A 24,714-nucleotide genomic window follows, 5' to 3' on the forward strand; every position below is an offset into this window, starting at 1 on the left:
TAAGTAACCTGAGATGTAATTGAACTTACTTTCTTTTAGCAGAATGGAGAAGTACCTGTAAAATCAGATGATTGACAGCCCTGGAAATTAAATAGACTGCCTCACTGATGTTTCTTATCCTGCTCTCGTAAAACCAGATGGGTGAGATGCCACTGAAACAAATGCATACTTTTCCTTTGATCCAGCAGGAGCATTCCAGAAGGATCAATTAGAAGGCTTTAAGGTACTGTAAACACCATGAGAAACAAGACAAATCCAGGTGGCACAATGTGGTCAGACCCCTCAGTGAGAACAAAGCGTGTTCCATTGTGGTGAGGTCTTGGGACAGATCAGGCTCCAGACAACCAACCAGGTACTTTTTGTTCTGTTATGCACCTGTCAGTCACCCAGGCCATATTCCTTCAGCATTTACGTGGGCATAAGTATATCTAGATCGCAAGTCCAGGGGAGGACTTCAGTCTTCCTAAGAACACCCTGGTGAATGCAGTAGGGATGCAGGGAGACAGGACTCCAAGCAGATGCTTCCAATCTAAATACAGATGTGCAAATCAGGTTTAATTTCAGTATCAAGTGAAATGCCCAAGTCCTTCCAGGTCCAAGTCTTAACAGTATAGCAGTCTTCTTTGCCTGTGGGATCTTTGATGCTGAAGCATCTTGCAGCAAACTCACACGTTTGTAAAACTCAGAAATTATATCCATGTTGCTCTTTCATAACAAACTTCAAACTAAAGCTTGCAGGTAAGCCGTAGGGAATGAAGACAGGCATCCATATGACACATTAAAGCTGTAATTAAATAAGCACTGGTTAGGATCTCTGGTTTCACCTGAAGATTAGCAAAAATGTGCTTGCAAGCACAAAACCTCATAACCTCCACCTTGCCAGAGAGGGACCTGCCATCCAGCCTAAAGAGTGATGACCAGTAATGGGTAATCACAGGGTAGTGATGAAATTCATTGCCCACTTCTCACTTGTATTCTGTCAAGCAAGCCCTGCTCTAGCATATGACCTCTCATCCAGTCTGTCTTGAAGCTGAAAGGGTCAGATTTAAACTTCTAAGTGGAAGTGACAGTAGAATCACTTGAACACAAGACAGCAGGTTCCCAGTCCCAAAGCTGCCTTTTATTTATGTAACTTCAGATACACCATTTGAAATTATCCTCTTCATTCTTAAGTTTTATCCTAAGGCTTATAAAGGGACAGTTTCATCTGAACTGATGAAATCTGTTCTATTTCTTTGCTCATTTGCCCATATTTTTGTGGCAGCCTTAAAGCTGCTAGACTGTGCCAGATATGCAAAAGTAGCAGAGCATGGTACACCAGTGCAGTAATTGTGCTCTCCCAGCATGATTTAAAACATCTCTCCTTTTTTGGTTTTATTGATGTGAATTTATTCCTTTCTTTTGCTGTTGATACGCAACCTGCATCTTTCTGTGATGAGCACGGCCATCCTAGTCCTCTCCTTCTAGCAGGTTTTACAAGATATGATGGGTATTTGATTGAAAATTGAATATTCAGCACTGAGGACAAAAATAAAGAAAACAGTCATAACTTGTAGGATTAAGTTACCTTAACAACTTGACAAGAACTCAGCAGAATGCTCCCTTTTTACATTCTGGACAAAGCATAATTTTTAGTGATGAATTTTAACCATTACTAAGGGCAGATACAAGCTGAATGAAACCCTGTTTCCAATGAGAGCAGTGTCAAAACTCCTACTGATGTTAAGTGGAGCCATAAGCACCTTACCTTCCAATAAGTAGCCATAGTTTTAGTTGGGTTAGTGCCTTCTGTGACATTTTGAAGGCTCATATTCCCCAGGGCAGTTGTGTTCACCAGAGGTGACCTCAGCCTATAAGAGAGAGGAGGGCAGGAGAGGGGATGCATTTTCTCTCCTCTCCTACAATGATCCCAGATATACTAGCAATTCTCCAGGTGTAAAAAAGGACTGAAACTAGCCTGTGCCTTCCCTTTCCTTCAGTCATCTTTCTTCCAAAGGTTTAAGAAGGCTGTATGTTGGGAAGTGTGACTATGAAGATCTCTCTCCCGCTTTCTTTTTCCCTTCATTAACCTGCTGCACACTCAAGCTCTCTCTTGAGCTCACACGCAAGCTGGCTCTGATAGATGTTTCCATCTTCACCCTCCTCCAGCACTAAGAGCATCATCCAGAATGAGGATGGGAAAGGGACAGAAGATTGCAAGAAATGAGGCAGAGGAGCTGGTGGTAGCCTTGTTCTCCTCTTTTTGTCATGCAGGGGCAGAGGTAGAAACAAGAAGATAAAGCCAGAATGCATGCAGCTGAAGGCAGCTGTGTATGCCTGGAGTACCTCTGGAAGTCAAATGTGTTCCTGCAAAAGTGAGGATCAGTCCCAGAGGACCTAAAGTGAAACCTGCAGAAGACAGGACCTAGTGCTTCAGACCTGCCCTATATTCACAAATAACTTGTCCACAACTACAGCGGAAACTTCCTCAGCAAAAACCTCCTGGTTCTTAGCTCAGTGCTAGAAATCCACAAACAACTTCCCTTTCCCAGTGAAACATACTTTTTAATTCTTGTTATTATTTTAAAGTACTTTTGTAAAATGGTAGAATACATTTAATATCTGTATTTAAGAATAAAATCTAGGTTTGACATAATGGCAGCACAATGGAATGAAATGCTACACTGAATTATGAGGAAGAGTAATTCAGCAACATGCTGGCTCTAGCTTTTCTCCAAAGATTCAGTGCAGAAAACATTCCTCACCACAGTCACTGTCACAGACAGGGTGGTGAACCTGTGTTTTTTCATTAATATGCCTGACAGTGCTTTATCAGAGCCTGAGCCCAGCACAAATTCTGCTCTAATTAACCCAACTCATTTTTTCACAGCACATACATACTGAATGAAGTCTTTGTGTGCATAGTCCATCTCTGTGATTCTATGATTCTGAGAGAATATAGCAATGGGAATCTTCAGGGGTACCTGATAAAATAATCTTCACCAATAAACAGAAAACTCACAGCATAAAGTCTCAGCCATAAAATCTGATGAGATGTTTCACTCACGGCTGCGGTCTTGGACAAAATACTACCATAAAACATGCTTCTCTATTTTGTCTTCAGCCTCTACTGCTTACTTGCATTTATCCCAGGACTACTGCAAAATCTGACCAAAATTCTCAGCAAACATCCATATATTAACATTTCTCTTCTTAGTTCTACTTCTCCAAAGTGAGAAGCCATCAGAGCCACAGGCCTGTGCACATTTGAGGAGGAACACGTGAATGACAGAGAAGGGAAACTAGCATTAAGCCAAGCAAAATGTAGGTTTGGGACTGAAAGGGAAATGTTCAGGGCTCTGCCTTAATCTCAGGAGGCCGTTCCTATTCAGACACAGATGTAAGCGTGAGCACAAGCATGACCCTGAACCTATGTTCTCTGTTTTTAGTTGGGGCTAGAGTCAACATTTCCAAGAAAATTCTCTTTGTTCACAGTTAAGAATTTAAAATAAATATCCATGCTTTCCTGCAATTGCAAGCCTTTTTCTTCTTTTTTCTTTTTTTTTCTTTTCTTTTCGTATCATTTTTCTATATTAAAGCCAGCTTTGCCTTTAGGACAATTATTTTGCTGTATTTCATGTAATCCTGTTGTGCTTGCTTCAAATAAATCAGTCATCTTTAATACTGCACAAAGTTATTTGGCAGCATTATGAATGCACCAAAACGTATTCACAATCTGATAATCTACACTTTCTATTTGCAATCAATTTTCTGCCTTCTGCTCATAAACAAAATGGCCAACTGCCAGTCATAGGCACTCTTGTGATAGGATCTCAGAGCCGTAGTATGCCACAACTCAGGCATCACTAGTGCTCTGTTTCTTCCTGGACTGAGCTTCCCATCATCCAAAACACCTAGAGCACCTTTTAGACTAGTGGCAAATTTGAGGATGCAAATGCAGAATTGCCTTCTGTAATGCACACAAACAACCTGTAGGCTGGTTAACTTCAAAAGATGGTTTAATAAATAGAGAGAAATGCAAGTTTCAAATTTTGGACCATCTTTTGATAGTTATTAAAAGAATATTATTAAAATATTGTTACTGAAATGAAGTCCAATTTTATCTCTGTTTGCAAAATCTAAACCCATGCAAGTATAATTCCAAGGACCTAAAATCATTGAAGGACTTTAGAGAAGTATTTACTCCTTAAGATAAAATTTTCCAATTAAAAGGGGCTCATAGCTTCAGGATGCTTCCTTAACACACCGAGCACCTTACTGCTGGCAGTGCCAAATCCCTGAAGCTCTCAAAGCACTCTTGAAAAAAGGCTTTGTCTTATTCCTCTCAGATATTCTTTGGGGTGAGACTCTCAGGAACAGCTGCCACTGTGCCCAATTTAGGCTTAAGTAGTTAGCTCAAGATCATAAAGCAAAACATCTGCAGAATGTAGAGTAGACATAGATACTCTGGCCTCAAGTACTGTTTTTAAACTGACCACACAGAAGAAAATACAGAATTAAACGGATCATAATTGTTAAACCGAGTTGATTACAAGCGACACCCGAGTTATTCAAATAATTACTTTTTTTACTGATTAGAAATAAGCCTTTATACTTGGATGCTGATTTATCTTTAGTTAAATACCACTTAAATCCATGTTAACTCATTGAGTTCTTGTCCACAGATTTTAGATTGAGTCAACTCTATGCTCCCTACAAAGGACTGTTTGTGCTCTTAGAACAAATACCAATTTATACAACTGTTGGATAGAGAGCTGTGCAAGTGAGTTTAATCAGGCGTAACTCAGTGCTTCAGAGTCTCCAAACAAGCTTGAACAAATGGCAGCCAATGCTTGGCAGAAAAATATTTCCATCAGTTTCCCCAATCCAGAGTTCAATCACATCTGGAAAACCAGGCAAAAAAACATTTCCCCTCTCAAGCATGAGTAAACAAGCAGTCAGTTTAAGCTCTACTTATAAAAGTTAAGTGTGATGGTGATACAACATCAATTGCCTGAGGGGGAGGAAAAGTGAGGACTGCAGCACTTACCCCATCCTGGCTGGGCAGGAAGTTTCAGAAATGCTGAAATGTCTCAATACTATGCACCAAGCACTACAAAGATGAGTAAAGAGAGAGGTAAGCAATCACCTGTGCTGCAGTCAGTGTTAACAAAAGCGTAGGGAAGAGAGCTTTGGGCCTTTTGTCTTTTGCTGCTCAGTTGAAGACAACAATGAACAGGCACGAAAAAAGCTGCAGCTAAAAAGGCAGCTGTAGCACTACATGTTTATTTTGATATTCAGCAGGATCACAATTTCATTTCGAAATTTAAGGGGGGGGGGAATCCAACCACATTCAAATTCTCTGTAGGTGAAGAGAAAGTTTGTTTTTTGGTTTTGTTTGAAATGACATTTTTCCAGCAGACATCCAACTTCAATAAATGCTCCTTTTCAGACGGAAAATAACTCAGCACAGCCTCTCCTATGAAAATATTTTTCTCCTGGCACAACCAGGTTGCATTCCTAACCTCAGATGGTCTGACTACTTTGAGAACAATCAGCCACTTCTATTGATTAAACAAACATGAAAAGAAATTCATTCTCTTTAAAAAGCAGTTTTCTACAGCTTTCGTAACACAGAAGATGAAATTAAAAAATAGGGTCATTTTGTGCTACTTCCTTTCTTTAATTTTATTGAGTCTCAATCTAAATAATTAATACAAAGTTACTTCATTCTATGAAGAGACTTTACAGTATAAAATTCCCTGAGATACAATATATAACTTAAAGGATCACATAATTCTATATTCCATTTACACCATAACCAAAAAGTAATATTATTTCTCTTTATAAAACCCAGAAAATAATTATCTTCCTTTCTCTCCCTCCACCCCAATATTTTAAGGCATGGAATAAAACACTTTTTCAAAATGTATTAAGAAAGACTTTTATACTTAAAATAGAAAATAACTTTGCTTAATTTTTACAGATGGATTACACACATCACCTGCAATATCTTGTGGAGTCTGGTACCTGATCTATAATCCAATTTGCTCAGGCAAATTTTTTATTCATCATTGAACTTCAGCTCTACAAAGTGAATTACAAAAGCCAGTGCTTAGCTTATAACGGTACACTAACTGTTAGTCAGTGGAGTGGATGAGCCAAAAACCAAAGTAGATTTATAGAGCTGTTGTATTACTGGCTTCAGCAGCTGTAGACCAGCGCTGAATTTCCTCCCAAATCTAAAGGGAAAAGTGTGCAATGCTCACACAAGAACGACGAAACTAGAAAAGGCTTCTTTCCTCCCAACGCAAGTGCTCTGCAAATAATTATTACAGGACTGCAGTTTTCATTATACAATACTTGAAAATACTCAATGTGTAACTTAAAAATACGGCACAACTGTGATCACCTTATTCAAACATGATGCTTTAATTACTGCATAGCTCTTTTCTGAATTTTACAAAACCCTAGTTCATTGAAGATTTCAACTGCTTTTCTTAGAGAGGCTGAAAAAAGTATTGGTTGCAATCTTTGGAAATTCCCATGCTCCTGTAGCCTGGTCTTCTCCCTGTGGCATTACTAATGATTACACAGAACTGTGTGCCTGGAAACTTTCTGAAAATGCTAAAAAGTTTAGGAGGACTGAAAAAAATGCACCAGTTTCAGTAGACTGACAAAGAGTAGTGCAATCTTAAATATTAGTTCACCACTTTTGAGTTTTTGTATACATTTACATGAGCTGTGATAAAAACTGAACAGAAAAAAAGACTAATTCAAAGGGAGACAGATTCTATCATCCTGACACCTAGCTATTATTGTTAATGCTATACTTAAATTAGATTTTTTAAATTATCAAACCCAATTTGATGGGAGCGGTAACCACTGGTAGAGAAAAGAATGAGCATGCCATGAAGAACACGCTTTTGCTTTAAACAATCACTTAAGACCTCTGTTAAAGTGAAAATCCAGCGTTAGGGACCATCCCTACTACACTCCACATTTTGTTGACTGTCATCTCTCCTTTTCCAATAAAATTTCCACAGCAACTCTGGCATTAACAACAGAAAGGTTCATGAAGTACTTTCAGCCATCCTTCGTTGCACAAAAGCAGAAGGGAATAAAGGTAGGAGCCAGCAACATCCAATCTAGTAAACCTGTGCAAATTATTCATGAACTTCATTATTATTGGATTTTTTTCAATAATCCTTGGTTCCATGCTTACCTAATCACAGGGAACATCTAATTTAAAATAAATCAGAGTAGGCTGCCAGCTCATAAATCTTAAAAGCACCTACCCGACATCGCTTACTGCTTAAGTCAAACCTAATCCTCTTCTAAGCTAAACATGACTCACAAATGCCAGTAAACTCACCTGTTCTGTGCCCATCTTTTATTTGCAACTGACTTTATTCTTTCTCCACCTGTTCTGTGCCCATGATTTTATTCCGAGCAAAGCCTCTGGATAACTCCACGCATTATCCAGCTCCTTAAATAGGAGCTGGATTAATTTCTTAATCATTTGTGCAGGGCCTTTCTGAATTACCATTTTTTGCCACCAAACCTTATAGTTGCAAAGGGCAGGAAGGGCTCAGCTTCCTGAGGATGTGTAATTCCAATTGAAGGTTTTTTTTTTTATTTCACCAAGCAAGATTATATGTAACCAAAAAGTAACCATACACTGACTACAAGGAAGACTCCAGCAAAATGGCAGAGTCTGAAAGGGAGTAACTAATGTAAATGTTCCTGACTGGCACCGAGAGAAGGAAGTTTTACCTTAGGAACCTATTTATTGATTAAAAAACCTAGCCGGAAAAAAACCCTCAAAACCAAAGGAAAAAAACAGTAAATCTTTCCCTTTTCATATTGTTTCCTCACACAATCTGTATTTTACCAACAGTCTAGATCTTATTCTCTACAGTACTTTTCTTTTTGAAAAGGCAGTGATTTGGAACTCGGGTTTTGGGGTGGTCTTTTTTTGGTAATTATTATTTTACAAACAGCAAAGCGGCATTCTGAATAGCCCGTCACTCGGCAGAATTTTTAAAAATGCGTGCCATAAACCAAAACAATCGCTACACAACAGGACTGCCTAAAGATACTAGAGAAATAACTTAGCCTCTCTGTATACATATTCAATATAGCAATAAAAACCCTGTAGTTCTGAGCCTTTCTCTGCTTTTTCCTATATGGCAGTAATTTTGCAGAGAAAAACATGCAGATTCCTGTAAACATTTTCTAATTCCTGAATAAAGGGAGAGTGGAAATGTTCCCACTTTCTTCCTACAGTCTGTCTTTCCCTGTACTTAAAGTTCTCCACTTTCATACCGGATAAATGTGCCTATGGTTTCGGTAGACAGCAGAAGAAAGACTGTACATCATCTGAGCTGTTTGTTCCACTTGGATCCAGACCCCTCCATACACTTTTTCCTAAATGGAATTATTATGTGGCTCAAAGCATCATTAGTTGGCTGCTGCAATTTCAAACACTGCTAAAAAGTGCTACTGTATCATTACATTCTTACGTTCAACGCTTGCGGCTCAGAATTTGCCTGCAAATAGCTTTCAGACACATAATAATCACTGTTAAAAATATTCACTTTTGTCTTCAGAGTACAGAAAGCCAGCGCTGATCACGTATCCCCTGTAAGCAGAAGAAAGTTGCGTGGTCCAGGAAGCTGTCAGAGCTGAGAAAATTGGTTTCAGCTGTACGGCTGAAGAACTTGGCATGGGTTATTTATGTCGAGCTGTGCACAACTGTAACGGCTTCAGATCTGCACGACTTCTGGAAATCTAACTTTGCTCTTTAAGGATCATCTTGCCTGACGTTTCTTTGTACTTTCGTAATTCCGCACTCTAACAGAAATCTTCCTTCTCGGAGGCTTCTCACAGCTTGCTCACCTGTACCCGTACGCTTCTCTCGCTGATGGCAGCCTTCCGCCTACTACCTCGGCTAACGATCTCTGCGAGAGCCATCCTTCCCTCCGCCTCGACGCGGTCCGCCGCCGCCACGGGCCGGCCAGGCCAGCCTCGCCCGCCAGGAACGTCAGCTTTCAAACCAGCCGGCCAGGTTTCGTACGGTCTTGATTTGGTTGCCGGCTGCCCTGACGGCCTCGCAAACCTTGCAGAAATGCTCGTCCCAGAACGAGGTGACGTGGACTTCGTACTTCTTCCTCCAGGCGAAGTACCTCCTGTAGCGGGGCTTGTTTTTATCGAGGAACTTCAGGTAGGCGGCCAGCAGCCGGGGGCTGGGGAAGTCGTCGACGTGGATGAAGGAGTCGGCGGGGATGAAGCGCTCGTAGTTGGCCCGGCGGGGCCCGAGGACGACGGGCACGGCGCCGGCGGCGAAGGCGTTTCTCCAGAGCTTCTCGGTGATGTAGTCGGTGTGCTGGGAGTTCTCGAAGGCCAGGTAGAACTTGTAGGCCGAGACGGTCTCCACCACGCCGCCCCGGGCCAGCGCCAGCCCCCGCGCCCCGTAGACGTCGACGGCCAGGTGCTCCTTCAGCCGGCGGTAGTAGCGCACCCGGGCGTGCTCCTCGTTCCAGTTGCTGACCACCCAGGCCACCAGCCGCGTCTTGCGGGGCAGGACGAAGGGCCGGGGCGCCGGCGGGGCGTAGAGGCGCCCGTAGGGCACGAAGACGTCCGAGTCCCGCCGGTAGGACATGGTCCAGTTGAAGAGGCCGGCCAGCCCCCGCAGGCCGGGCGAGTGCGAGGGCGACTCGAAGTTCATCCACACCCACAGCTGCCGCGGCGGCCGCGGCGGGGGCCCGCGGGGCAGCCCCTGGGCGCCGTGCAGCGCCAGGTCGCGGTGGTGGAAGAGGACGGCCTGCGCCTCGCCGTAGCGGCTCCGGTCGGCGCTGAGGCGGCAGCCCGTGATGTTGTAGCGCCGCCGGCAGTCGGCCATGCGCCGCGGCCGCCCGAAGGGCTCCCACCACAGCAGCACGTTCACCTCGCCGCCCGCCCCGGCCCGCGCCGCCGCCGCCGCCGCCGCCTCCGGCTTCTCCTCCGGCTCCGGCTCCGGCAGGCGGGCGTAGAGGGCGAGGGCGGCGGCGGCGCCCAGCAGCCCGGCCGCCAGCGCCCACCGCCGCCCGCGCAGCCGCCGCCGGCGCCACCGCCGCGGGCGACCGGGCCGCCCGGCGGGGCGGCGGCGCGGGGCCGGCTCCATCCAGGCCGCCCGCCGCCGCTCTGCCTTCGGCGGCCGCCGCGGGGCAGCCGCGGGGCCGGGGCCGGCCAGCGCATGCCGCGGCCGGGGCTGCGGCCGGGGCGGCGGCCGCCGCCGCCTCTCAGCCCCCGCTCCCCGCCCCGGCGGCGGGGCGGTGCCGGTGGCGGGGCCGCCGGGCCGCCGCCGGGGAGCGCGGAGCCGCAGGCCCCCCCCCCCGGCAGGGCTCCGGGGCCGCCTCCCCTCCTCTGCGGGCGGCAGGTGCCGCGACGGCAGCCCCGGGGGTCGCTGAGGTCCTGCCGGACGCAGTTTCAAGCCCCTCTGGGAGGATGAACGACTTGGGAAGCAAAGGAAAGAAATTAAGGAAGAGGGGTGGTTTGGTCCTTGGAAAACTTTCTTGGAGCTACCTGTGTTTACAGGGAAGTTTTTAAATCTCACAGCTAGGTAGAAGCTACAAAACCTTACGGTTACCAGGAAATTACTTTTTCCAACTCTGTTACACGCAGCTGCTGTGGAAAAGTGTCTCAGGCAGGCTCGAAACTTTTCCCCCGAGTCATCTGCTTCAGGGAACTAAGAGGTCATTGATTCACGCAGTTCAGAGACTGTTTGTACAGAACCGAAGAGTTTCCAGCTCCGACACTACTCATTTTCATACCCAACAGCTATAGATCCAAGGTCCTCTCATACAGGTCTCCTGAAGGCAGCGGAGTTACACCAGGCATAAATTCTCACTGACAGTTGGGATTGCAGCATAGCTTTTACATACCGCATAGGTCAAGGCACGGTGACTTGTCTCCGTATTAGTAAAAAAGGTGATTCAAGCCTGTTTACGCCCCAAAATAAAGAACAGTTGTGTGTGAGGTTGGCGTTAGGTTAGTAACCAGGTCGTGTGCATCCATAAATTACTAATCGCACACAAAAGCGCTTGCAGACTTCTGTTGTCCATGTTGTAAGCACTCATAAAATATACGCCAACAGCTGTGGTTATAGTGGGTATCTTACCGCCTCTGCTCCAACGTACGGCGTTGGTTGGAAGGGATCTCGGGGGGTCACTAATCCACCCTCCCCCTCAGAGGAGCACCACTGCCAGCACTAGCCACGGTCCTTACCTAGGTGCTGGCAGGACTAACACCCAGGTGTTGAAAATATTCAAAGATAGAGACTCTACAACACCTCTGGCAGCCTGTCCCAGTGCTGTGCCATCCTCCCAGAGAAGAAGTTTTTCCTAATGTCCAACCCTGTACCTCCCAACCTGGAATTTGTGGTTGTTGTCCCTTGTTACAGCCAAAGAGACTGGCTCTGCCATTTTCATAACCTTCAGATAGTTGCTGGGTCCCATTAAATCATCCCATCGCCTCTTCTTCACATGACTAAACAAGACCACCTCCCTTAACCTCTCCTCTTTGCTTGTGTGCCGTAGGGTCTCTCATCATCTTGGTAGCCTTCCGCTGGACCGTGTTCTCAACACCATTCTTGAACTAGGAGCCTGGAAACTGGAGACAGTGTTCCAGGTGCTGCTTCACCAGTGGGGGATAATTACGTTCCTCAATCTGCTGGACGTACATCTGATGTTGCCCAGCTCGTGGCTTGCTTTATTTTTGAGAAGTCACATTCAGCTTGATGTTCATGTAGCCCCCAGGTCCTTTCCAGCATGGTTGTTTATCAGCCAGCCAGTTCCCAGCCTGTACCAGTGCACGGGAGTTTTCTGCTCCACATGCAGAACTTGCTCTTTCTCCTTGCTGAACTTCCCAAGGTTTCTGTTGGCTCACTCCACGCTTCTCAAGGCCTCTCTGAATTGAAGTTGTACAAGCCAAGATGTCAACGCTGCTTTCTAATTTAGTATTGTCTGCAAAATAGCGTGCTAGCCAACAGTAGCAAAAAAATCTCTTAGTGCAATAAACTTAAGACCTATCTTGACAAATAACACTGATTTTAGTCACAAAATGGGAATCTGGGAAAATTATTTTACTGCAGTAGAAAACTGCAAACAAATGCAGAAATACAATGCTAAGGGAGAGTCAAATCCTCTGAGGGCACGAGCTGCACTTAGAATCAATCCAGAACCCATCCTATACAATGAACACTACCTCAAACAAGCACAATCCCTAGACTGCCTTAATTAAGGATTCAAAGTGGTCCAAAAGCTCTACTGTTAGTAATTTTACCCATTTCTACAGATAATGTGAGAGATTTGGGACCCATGAAAGTCAGTGGGAAAGCTCAATTGACTTCTGTAGAATTCTGATTCACTCAATAAATTTGATCATTATCAGCTGCAATGGCAGTTCTTATTTTCCTTCAGGAACTTAAGTTTCAGCATTGATATATGACTTCAGAGGAGTCTTTGTCTAGTCAAGTTCTCATTTCCATTGCTTGAAGATTTGGTGCTAAGCCATTCCAATTCCAAAGCTTAGCCAATTACATTGATGATGCCAGGCCTAATCCTGCAAACAGTAAAGTCAACAAAAATATTGGCATTAACTCAGGGTTTATGAAGTGTTTCAGAACAACTCAACATGGAAGTCTTTATAAGCCAAGTAGTGAAAAATTTGAGAAAAAAAAATATATGCTTTCCTTCTGAAGATTAATAGCAAGAGTTGGCTAGTTACTTTTGATTTTTTGCAGTCCCACGGTGAAACTCCAGCATGATGTTCAGCTGCAGTGCAATCGCATCCATTTTAAGGCTATTGTCATACGGGAACAAATCTGTCGAATTATTTAGCATGAGATCAAAATGAGACTTCCTATGATCATCAACTCACCTAGAGCTAAAGCTCTACGCTGCATATTGAAGAAAGCTATTACTGAAATCCACAGTAAGTTCCAACAGTATATACAGCACAGAAATCCAGTATTATAACATTTCCTATTTGTCCTATGATGGCAAATAAGAATTAGGTAAGTTCAGATGAGAGGACAGTAGCCTAAAATGTTTCTATGAGTAATACTGTCACCGTAAGTTCCTTTCCATGTTACACCTGCCTCTGTGGAGACTAAATACATGTTTACCTTTAAATGTTGTGAGGAGTCCACTAGTTCAAAAGTCTTTATAGAATTTATATCTACAGCATGATGAAACCCATTTTCAAGGCATATTTTAGAATTTTTACAAATTACAGATCCATTTATTTTGCTATCACCATGTGCTCTTCAAACTCCTCACAATGTGGGAGTTAGCACAGAAATATATTTTAGTTAGATGTTGATCATAGTCACTACAGAAAGTAACAATAGGTGTGTCTTCAAGTAAGAGTCTAGCAGCCTCCTAGAAATTTTGGTGTACTAAACTTACAAGCAAGACGTGGTGTGTTGCTGTAGAGTGAGGGATGCAGGGAGTGACCTCACTGTCAGGACCAGGGTTAGGAGTCAGGTGTCCTCAGACACGTGTGTAGGCAAGGGAATTCTCTCTCCTTTTTAACATCTCATTTCTCTTCATGAGAAGAAATGCCAGCCTGGCAGTAACCCACATCAGCTCTAGTTTCCTTCATTTCTGCCATAAGACACAGCGCGTCAGTGGCACGATCGTGATCAGCTACTCTGTGCTGGGAAAAACTCCACAGACATCACTAGGAAGTACAGCATGATGAAGGTTGAGTAGTGTTACCAGATGCCTGCAGACCTTCCAGTGGGAACACACCTGGTTTTGTCTGCTTTGGAGGCAAACCATCCCAGGAGATAGCTCCATGGACCGAGGACCACACAGACTTCTTGGCACTGTATACACAAATTGGGGAACTGTGGTTTAACTGCTCTGTGGAAACCACAGTAAGCTCCGCTACTGCTGATGGACAGGAATTTAAAATAAAATGCTGGCTGCTAGTAACGAAGCTGTTGCAAAATAAAAAATATTTTGCTTATTCGAAGGTTAATTGTTTGCCGTTTCTAACAGCAGTAAATGTTTTTGCCTAGAGCTTCCCAGCTGGCTTCCTCTTCTACTCTGACTCACTCTGTTTTGTCACACTTGAGAAGCATTTAAGCCTAGAAAAGTCTTTGAAGTTATTTGTTATTTGAAGTTATTGCAACTGACTTGCAAACACAGTTTAAAAGTACTGCAAGATGTGGTTGTATTTTCAGCCACAGCTATCAAACCAGACATCCTGTCAACCAGGGAAACCCTGTGGAGTTTTTTACCCTAAGAAAACGTGATCAGCTTCAAAGAGTAGCAGGATGCTATCTGGTACCAAAACGACACTAAGAATGACTTTGAAATCTCTTCTTCATAAATAGTCCCCATGGTTTCAATGCAAGTTTTTGCTAAGTAAGAACCTAAATCCTGTATGAAAAAGAGTGATAAAAGTTCTGTTCTGTTCTGTATAAATGGCATGCTGTATTTTAGCGTAAAGTTTAAATGACTGTAATTCAATTACCTAGTGTTTCATATTCAGGATTATGATCTTTCTGCTTGGAAGTTTAAAATTCTGAAATATGATGACAGATAGAAGATTCAGTTGAAAGTTGATGCCTGCTTTGTTGGATGAACAGCTTCTGGACAGACAAGCTCACGTTATTGCACATGCAGCAAATACTATGTTAAAATATTCTGCCTGGCTACATTTCTGCTTGTGACTGTGAGCAGTGTTGGATTAAAACTATGTAAAGCTGACAGTTCCAGGTCAAGGCACAGGCACGAACAAATGTGCTGTGCACACTGTGGATGGAGGATCCTGTCCCAGAATGTTCTTCCACCTTCCATTGCAGCACACATCTTTGTTGTTCACCAGCGTAGACCAGAGCCAAAATCGTAGCAGAAAACTTTCCTGCCAAAACCACACAATCCTCTGACACTTTGACGTGTGTGTGTATCAGCAAGTCCAAATTTGGCTCTGTGGGTATTTGTTAGCAGTCATCATGGATTTCAATCTTCCTTGGCTTTTGGAGCACTGGACAGCATCTTACACAGCAACAGTGGCAGGGGCAGTGATGTGCAACCAGCTCTGATGCTCTTATTTTACCTAGTGAGCATCTCCCAGGCCAGAGGGCAAGGGTTTGTGCTAGAGCTTTTCTTCAGGCATCTTTGAACCTCAAGCATCGAGGTGATGTTTCAGCCCAGGAGACAAGACTAGCTCTAGTTTGAGGTAAATCTCCTAAATCACATATAGTCTAGTTATGAGGCTCTCAATACCAATGGATTTAATAATCTGACCCCCTCTTATTGTGCTTCATTGCTTTATAATGTAGGCGTAGCCTCTGAAAGATGTCAGTGTTTGAACACTGTTGTTACTACATGGAAGCAAGGATAACATTTGTCTTTTAAAACAATACTGTTTGGTTTGGCAATGAAATAATATAAAAAAGCTAAGAGAAAAGGGTAGCTGAACAGTTAAGACAGTAAAAAATCACTACAATAAAATGTGAGCACAGTTAAATTACCCCAAACCCCACTTAATGAAATATTATAAATATGATAGTAATATTAATAACATTACTATAATATTATGCAATTTTATTATATTTAAACAAATTCCTTAGATTTATTCAAATGAAAGATAAGATACATAAAAAGGTCAGGAACATGAATATATCAGACTAGCTAAGAATTACCCAAGCCTCATAACTGAAATAAAATATTCAGTAGAAAAGATCTAAAAGACATTTCTCCGTTGTACAAGGTTGCACAAAAAGGAAGAGGGAGCAAAGGCACAAATGAGATTCACAAATATGCCTTTGTTGCAGCAAAACTGAGCTAGTGCACGCATCCAGGATAGACCCAGAAAGTCTTTTTACTTGGAAAATTTTAAAACAAGATCATGAAAAAAAAAAAATACTAAGAATGAGAAAGCAGGGGGATGGGCATAGAATAAAAATGAAGCAAGGAGCAGAAGTGAAATGCAACAAGCTTAATCAAAGCATCTCTCTGAAACCCCAGTGTTTTTCAAACGTTATTGTGTGGTTCATGATCAAATTTACATCTAAAAAGTGAGAATAATGTTTTCAAAAGCAGCTACTCCTCTAGTGCCTCAGGTGCAATTTTCAGTGCCAATAATTTTTTTTTTTGTTTAGCAGTCAAATGGAAGTGCTGAAAAGAGTTGGTTTGGGGCCAGCTAAGGGTATTTTTTCCCCCTTCTCACTAATATAAAAATAACAACAAAGTTTTAGTGTTAGAGAGGAGTTCCAGACAATCAATAAAACAAACATCCTATTTCATTCACAGATAACTGTAAAAAAAGCAAATGAAAACAAAGTCTATCTTCACAAAGTTGTCACTGAGACTCTTCCTTTTTAGCAATATACAGTATGGTTTAGATACTTCCTTAGCATCTGAGAGCCCCAGAAACAAATCCCATCTCCACCTCTTAGGATCACATCCTAGGAAAGATGTGAATTATCAGTCTGAGATAGAACTGGAAATAAGGAATTCTTCAACTCTGATTTTAAGTTATCCATCAGTCCTAGTTAATTTTTTTCACTGTACAATAAAATCCCCTCCTTTAAAAAGACAATAATGCTTGTTTGTCCCACAAATGTGCTGGAGGGATGTCTGGGACGAATTCTGGCAATGAAAACTGTAGAGTAAGTGCTAAGTATTATTAATTTGGAAAAGAACATGCTACAATTGTTCTAGAAATAAGGCGAAGATGGATCATTAAGTTGGATTGTTAAACATGAAGACAGGAAATATCCTGCCTACCAACCTGGTCCACCACCTCCTCACTTGATTGTGGGTTGTCATCTCCCTCCCCTGTCACTCCTTCTTACAGTTCTCCAGGTTCATCAGGCAAATGATCACTACTATGTGTTTCTCGCATTATCACAGCACTTAGGAAACAATCATGGATCCTTCTAGATATGGTACAAACACGGCTGTGGCGCTACATGTTGAGGTGAATCTCATCTCATCCTAGCAGTTCTTAGTCCTCAAAGAGGGGACATCCCATAGTCATAAAAGCCAACTTCCCATTTTCAGCACCAGCTGTGCAAACAATAGTTGACCTACAGGATCCATCAATTCCTCAAGCCCTACTCCGTCACCAGTAGGACTGAGGAGAAACCACCCGGGCACCCATGTCTTTGACTTGCCCCACAGCAATGTAGTCATGCTTGATACGCTCCACGTCTCCCCTGGCAGTATATTTGGTGTCCACGTGGAAGAGCAGCAGGGAGTAAAAGTCCGAGGCCCAGACAAGACTCAGCACATCGTCCCAGATCTCAGCACCCCAACAAACCTCCCCAGACAGCATGCTGGGGCAGCAAATGGGATCTTCCACCTCCCGCAGCAGGGAGTCTCCAACTACTATCACTGTTTACTTCCTCCTGCACGGTTCAGGCTCAGCCAGCTCAGATGTTTTGCTGGAGAGAGCTTCCAGGCCCTCACCTGCTACCAGAGCACTGAAGCTATTCTGTAGCTGCAAATGTCACTCCTGTCCCTGGACCTCCTCAAATCATCCATGACCTTGCAAAGCTATCTTTTGTTCTGGTTTTATGCAGTACCTAGAAGGATCCACATTTGTTTCCTAAGTGATGTTATACTACAAAACAAACTAACAATCGTTTGGTATTACCTTGCTGTGACAATGGTTAAGACTGAGAGTTTAGTGACAGGTTATTTCAGGTTCTATGCTGCCTCTGTGGTTCTTTGACACTATGATAACTCTTACATGTATCGAGAGGCTTATTTATGTTAAACTTTTAGTAAGTCAGGCTAGATATTGAATCACAAACTCTTGACTTATGAACTGCTCAGTTTAATGAATGGACTCTGCCTAAGGCATTTTAAGGCATTTCTTCAATTACTTTACAATCTTCTGCTGGAACTTAGAATCACTTTGAACAGAGAGGCCTATGAAAATGTCAAGTTTCACAGTAGCCCATTTTTGTCAGCAAGAACATTTTGTTGTCTTTGGATTGTGACATCTTCATCACTGGCTGAAAGGTTGATCAGATTTGGCTACTACATCTGGTAAAAAAGCAGTACGAGAATATGAATAAAACAACAACCAAGGAAATGGCTCCCTATCCAAACAGAACTTTCTTCAAAATCTTAGAAATACTGATCTACATTTCTAAAGGCAGCTAGTCAATTTGATGTTTGATTTGACACATCACAACAGGCTCAGGTCTTCATAGCACTAAAGTTCATCAATCTGTAAAAAAAAAAAAGATCAGCTGTAAGGATGGATGAGACACCACAGAGTGAGTCCCCCAAACCACTAGTCACTTCTAAGGAAAGGCAGTAAATGGGAGAAGCAAAAATAAACACATTAACTTCAGTAAATTCAGCAACGTGAGTATATATTTTTTTCTTTTTGTCTCTTCTACTTATTTCTCATACATCTTTTCCCTTCATTTCTTACAGTTTCTATCTCTGTGTTGCTGAACTATGTTCTCCTCTCCCCAGTTCCCTTCAGGAATTCCTGACCTTCTGTTCTATGTCTCCTCTTTCATTCCCCTTGTCTGTGCTTCCTCCTTTTCCTTTTGCTGGTGCCTCTCCTTCTGGCACTAAACACAGTAGGTTCATCTTCTCTCTAGACACCCCTCTTCTTTTTTGCCCATTTCCATAGCCTGTACCTACTCCATCTCCCAATTAGTATATTAGCACCTCATTTCTTTTCCAGATCCTTACACAGAAAAGGGTGTGTGAATGGAAACGGTTTGGTGAGTATTGGAGCTGAAGCCAGATTGCTCCCAGTTTTTCTCCTGTCTTGTATCTTTTCTGCCACCCTTTCTCTCACGATACCTGCCTATTCCGCTGCACAACAGGCAGTATAGCTAGTGAGGAGAGCATCACTTGTCTCTAGCAGCAGTCCCTGGGAATGAAGGTACATCTAAATTCCCAAAGGAAAACCAAAAAAGCCCATAAATTTCAGCACCTAAATCAATTTGAATAAATTGCTTTATTTTAACGCTGTTCTTCCCTCACGGATGTTCATGGGAAACAGAGATCCTGATCTTTGACAACTGCATGCCTTCACTAGAAGCCTCAGGTACATGAGTTTTAAAATTGTGCCAACGTCTCCAAACTCTGAGGCATTATTTGGTTGTATTTTCTATGGTGTGGCTAAAATTCTCTTTGTTCAAGCATGTACCAGAAGTGACTGCAGTTAATACCTGGCACAGATTAGGCCTGCTCTATAAACAAAATGTTCCTACAAGTACTCTCTCTAGAGCAAAGGCAGCGTGGCAGAAGGCTGTGCTGGTTAAATGCTTCTTATACTAGCAATAACTTAATTCATGCTGCTGTTATAACTAAGATGCCACTACCTCCAGAGCTCATAAGATCAAGATAGGAATAAAGAAGTCCTAGTCATGAAGCTAGCTGTATTTTTAAACCACTAGCCCCCGAGAACATGGGAAGAAGCTTCATTTAATGGCAAAATATGCTGAGTTCATATATTCTGCAAGGTCATGGTACCAACAATATTACTCTCATAAAGCTAATGAACTCTGTTTCCTTAGAGTTGAAAGCTTTCACCTTCCACTACAAGTTAATACATTTCACTGAAAGAGAGAAGGTGGGCACATTGAGGAGACTATGTTAAAATCACCAGCTCACAAGGAACAGGTCTGCTCCTCAAAAGCCATACTCCACTGACTGTAGAGAAAGAAATACATGCCCCAGAGCACCAGCTGACCATTGCAGGCAAATGCTAAAATGCCTGAAATGATACGCGGATCAATCTCTTTCAGAATGTGTGTTGGAAGGAGGGCTTTTCCAAACATTTGAATTGCTTAAGGTTGGATGTTAAGAAAGGCAAGTAAGGTTCATTATCTACATGAAACCAACACTCATCACTCATCAGCAGGAAACAAGTGATTATTCCACATGTTTACAAAAGGTTTCAGAATATGAAATAAGGTGACTCAACATAGCTGTCCTAAACAGGTTTCTTATGCAAAAATTTCAAGTCTGTTGGCTACTTACTAAAGGAAGAGGTGGGTTAGCTCTGCAAAAAGATGCCCAGAGGTGATTACTATAAGACCATGTAGGTATCTGATGAAAAAATAACATTGAACAAACCAGATCTGCGGTCCTGTGAGATGTCTATGAATTATATTACCCTGAAATTTTAAAATGAAGTGTTACAGTGAAAGTTTCTCATTATTGACTCTTACTTTTCATTCCTGCATGCCTTGAGTAGAGTTGAGGCTGTAAAAGTAAACCATTTCTGTTCTGTGAGACTGGTTTCAGGCTTCCAATGGAGAAATTCTTTTTCAAACTCCAAATTCCCTCCAGAGCCACTGTTAATAATTTGTCAAAATAATACCATTATAACTGATTACTTCCACTTGTTCTAGAACTAACGTAACTTTTAAAAGACAGTGCCTTTGGTCTATACAGTAATTAGAAGTAGTTAAGCAGAACACTATAATCTTCCTCCATAGTTAATGAAAAGAGATTGAGACCTTCAGAGAGCAATTCAGATTGCTAATGATACATAACACTCTCTGCTGTCTGTAGAACAGCTTAGGACTGCTAGGCTGCTAGCTGAAGCAGGATGCAGCTGATGTATAATGTATGAGAAACAGCAGTAATACCATTGATGCATCCAGCATGATTTATTGGTCATACTGGAATACCAAACGCCCTCATAAAAAGATAGCAGAACACACACCCCCCCAAACCAACCCCCCCCTGCAACACCACCAAAACAAATGAAAAAAAAAAGCTTATTTATTTTGTGGAAAGGTTACAATTTACTAACCATCTATTTTATGTGAAACAATAAACTTACTAATCATCTAAACTGTGTAAATCAGTAACCATCCAACCTGACAATTGTTGTTTATCAGAGCCCCGACCACTTAGGGAACATCTCTAATTCTCCAGATGTATACAGATGGAAAAGGAACTAGGTACTTGCTGAAGTTGTTGAGACACATGAGCAGACCAATGTTAGCATCTGCAGTTCAGCTACTTGTCCAGAACACCTTTACAGTCAATGGGAAAGGAACAGGCACTTTTAGAGCATGACACACGCAACAGTAGGTACCTAGGACAAGTCAGAAGAATTGCATTTTCAAAGTGCCTTTTTCTCTCCATTTACTATAAACAGAGCCTATCTCATTCATTTGCAGGTGTGTGCTGTAATTGCCTAAGGAGCCTAATCACAGTAATGGAGTTGCAGGTTCAAATAGTCTTTACATCTGACAGGATACTGATTAAATCACCTAACTTATGCATATTTTTTCCGTGAATCCAACTGTTTTAAGTTCATTTTTAGTGAGTTTAGATTTGGGTCTCAATCCTACGTAGGAGAAACCAGACTTTTAAAAAATTTTCCAAATTTTGAAACAAAGGCAAAAATGCCCTTATTACATTTGTGGACAATGTAATAATTAGGAAACATAGTAGGGGTTTATTCCAACAAAATGCAGCTTAATATAACCAAGGAATAGCTTTATTCTATGGAAGAGAATGTGAGGCTACAGAATGGGAACTGTGTGTTGTGGAACAAAAGCATCATGGATTTAGGAGTAACAGTAGACAGTTCAAGGTCCTAGCACTAATGTTAGCGCTGAAATAAGCAGGTGATTCTCTCTCTCTCTACAGGTTACTAGTGATACAAATACTGAAATACCATGATCAGATTTAGTATTCACTTTTTAAAAGAGGAGGCAAAACAATTGGTGAGAGTACATAAAGAGCCAAAAACAAATATACGTGTATATACCTTCTCTGTAAGAAAATCCTGGGTACTAAACCAGGCACTATTACATATCCAAGAAAAGCAAGGAGCTGAATCATGCAAATCCAAATTATTAATCAGGCTTTTTTTTTTTAAATACACCAATCACTTGAACAAACTAATGAGGGAAGCTGTGGAATAACCAGCTTTGCTCAGTGGACTCTACACAGAGGTACCTAATAAAATACAATGGCTTGGCTGATAAAGGCAATAAAATCTCGTAGTCAACCAGATAAGATGACCTATCCCTAAACATTACAAACTTCTGAAAATTAATTTCCTACAGTTAGATTAATAGATCTTATGGTTGCAGGAAAGCACCAGCATGATGTGAGTTTTGTCTTATATGGGTCACATGGCTTCAGGCTCATTACTGCACCAAGATTAGCAAAAGAGCTTGGACCAGGGCTAACGGTTTAAGTGCAAAATATTTAAAGTGTGTATTAAAATTAGTGAATCTAATTGATCTTTGTTTAATTGTTCCAGCATTAAGTTCTCATTTTGTTAAAAACCGCGAATTATTTCTTTTCTGATCTTATTCATTTTTACCTCCAGTTCTCAGAACTTTTAATAGTCTAGCTAGACTGAACACCTTGTTTCCTCTTAGACTTCCATTTCCTCATTTGCCTACTGTAATCAAGTCTCTCCATAACCTTTAACCTCCATTAGCTGCCTAAACAGACTGGTTTTCTAATTGCTTTCACTGTTTACCTGTCCTTTATTTACCTTTATCATTCTTACCTCAACTCTTCGTTTTCAACACCAACTTCAGTTCTGAACAGCAGAAGGGGACAAAGTATTCTAATAACTACAGCACTTCTTTCAAAGAAAAAGGTAGCAAAACCTCCCTACTGCTTGGCATTTGTTTCTGTTTTATTAAACTGATAGATCATACTGATGTTCTCTATCGTCCTGTAATTTCAGACGAAAAAAAATTAACAAAGACTTCACGCAGTTGTTCTGATTCTAAATGTTCCCCAGGCTATTACATAAATGTTCGGGGCTGTTTTTTGAAAATAACAATTTTGCCACAGTTCCTTAAAACAATTTATATTTGCCCTGACAAACACTTGCCATTTGCTATAAGGAAGATTACCTGCAGCTGGATGTTTAACATGGCATGCTTCTTTCTGAAAATAAAGCTCTTCTTCAAGTATTTCTTTAACTCTCCTAGGTGGCTCAACATACACAAATTTCTTCCCTGTTAGTAAAACATAGTACAAAAGAACCAGTTATTTCAAGTCCCCCGAATGCTAACGCGCTTTGCCAAATGTAATGTCATTTTATGCTTCAATACACTTTAAGGCGAATCATCTACAAGTACACGCTAGTGTTCAGCCAGGCCTCGCTCCCCAACGTTGGGCGATTCCTCACGACGGGACCACGGTGGGTACATCTAAAAGGGGAGCGCTGGTGGGCAGCAGCGCGGTGAGGGGGGTCTCCATGAAGAAGCCAAGGCCACCCCAGGGCACTCAGGGAGACGTGGCCACCGCATCTCCCCACGGCGAACGACCCGAGGCAGGGCTGCGTACGGAGGAGGTCTCTGAGGAGATGATGTCCTCTCTCTGAAGGAGGTCTCCAAGAAGCTGGAGAGGAATTAGGGCTCCTCATGGCGGCAGGGGAGCCCCTGCCTGACAGGGCAGTACCCAGACCCCGGCGGCGGTGGGGTGCACGGTGCCGGGGGAGGCGAGGGGCCACCAAGCGAGGTGGCCGCGGGGGATCGCTGGGGAAAGGGGGACGCGCCGGGGGGGGGCACCGGGCTGGGGAACGGAGACCGCTAACGGGCGGGGTGGGGAGCGGTGAGGCGAGCCCCGCCGCCGGGCCGGGGGAACCGCCGCGCCTCACAGGGCTGCCCGCCTCCCGCCGCCTCGCCGCGGACACGGCCGCCCGCCTCCTCGGCCGCCGCCGCCGGCCGCTCCCCGCTCGCCGCCCTCATGGCCGCCGCCGCCGCGCCCGGGCAGGTAGGAGCCGGGCGGACCGGTTGCCACAGGAACGGGGGCGGGCGGAGGCGGTGAGGCTCTGCCCCGCCGCCGGCAGGAGGGAGGGCGGCGGCGGAGCGGCGGGCAAAGCAGCGGGCCGCGGGGGAGAGCAGGGCGGCAGCGCCCTGCCCGCCCGCCGCCATGTTGGGGCTGTGCCTCGGCGGGGTGCGAGGTCCTGAGGGACGGAGCCCGGCTCCTCCCGCAGCCTTGTGCCGCGGAGGGCAATCGGGTCCACCGTTCCCAGTCCCAGCTGGGTTGTTTTCCCCCTTCCACAGGCGAGGGTTAACAGCGGGGGGACCTCGGAGGCAAGGTGTGGCCAGTCACCGTCCCCAGCGGAGGGACAGACAGCAGGCCGGGGCCACCTCATGCCTGCTTGGGGCACAGGGTGGGTGACAGCTCTAGGTGTCGTGCACAGCTCCTCGTTCGTGTCGGTCAGCGTTACTGCTCTCAGAAGCAGGCACGCAGGTCACAAACATTTTGTACCCCTCTGGGGCGTCACCACCGGCCTGCCTTATGAAAGGATGTCTCGTTGTCCTCACCTGAGGCAATGGCAGGCTGGTGGTAACAGAGAGAAGAGTCCAGTTTAACTGGATGGATGATGTAGATCTACTAATACTCAAAAGCACTAACTTGGTTTTAATAACACTTTTCATAAAATGAGGCATCTTGAGACGCTGTTTATAGGACCGAAGTAGACGTGACTCTCCTTGTTTTGCCACTGTTAAAAGTTTTGAGGAAGAAGAGCAGCTGGCAATTACAGTAGTCAATGGATAATGCTGCCGGCGGGCACACAGGGAAGCTGTCCTACTCGCTGGGCCGGGAGCTTTGCCCCACGGTAGCTTCCTTGAAATCAAGACTTTGCATACAGTAGTGAGAATTTATAAGACACAAACCAAGTCTAGTTACGCAAATGCATGATGTCATCCATTTCTGTATTTTTCCTTGACGGATTTCAAGGTGTATTCCTCTTCCA

At 43.4% G+C, this 24,714-nt stretch overlaps 2 protein-coding genes across 2 annotated transcripts; both read right to left on the minus strand.

Moving 5' to 3' along the window:
* Positions 1 to 627: 627 nt before the first annotated feature.
* Positions 628 to 10,190, minus strand: FUT4 (fucosyltransferase 4). Its single transcript, XM_075050084.1, has 2 exons — positions 8,881 to 10,190; positions 628 to 784 (listed from the first exon to the last, which is right to left on the minus strand). Exon 1 carries the CDS (start codon positions 10,142 to 10,144, stop codon positions 9,026 to 9,028), a length of 1,119 nt encoding a protein of 372 aa, XP_074906185.1. The 5' UTR covers positions 10,145 to 10,190; the 3' UTR covers positions 628 to 784; positions 8,881 to 9,025.
* A 9,984-nt stretch (positions 10,191 to 20,174) lies between these two features.
* C18H11orf97 (chromosome 18 C11orf97 homolog) lies at positions 20,175 to 23,884 on the minus strand. Its single transcript, XM_075050601.1, has 3 exons — positions 23,608 to 23,884; positions 22,859 to 22,963; positions 20,175 to 20,314 (listed from the first exon to the last, which is right to left on the minus strand). The coding sequence occupies exons 1-3, from the start codon at positions 23,882 to 23,884 to the stop codon at positions 20,175 to 20,177; spliced, it is 522 nt and encodes a 173-aa protein (XP_074906702.1).
* Positions 23,885 to 24,714: the final 830 nt, after the last annotated feature.

Source organism: Buteo buteo, chromosome 18 (assembly GCF_964188355.1).
Source record: "Buteo buteo chromosome 18, bButBut1.hap1.1, whole genome shotgun sequence".
NCBI classification, from domain to species: Eukaryota; Metazoa; Chordata; class Aves; order Accipitriformes; family Accipitridae; genus Buteo; species Buteo buteo.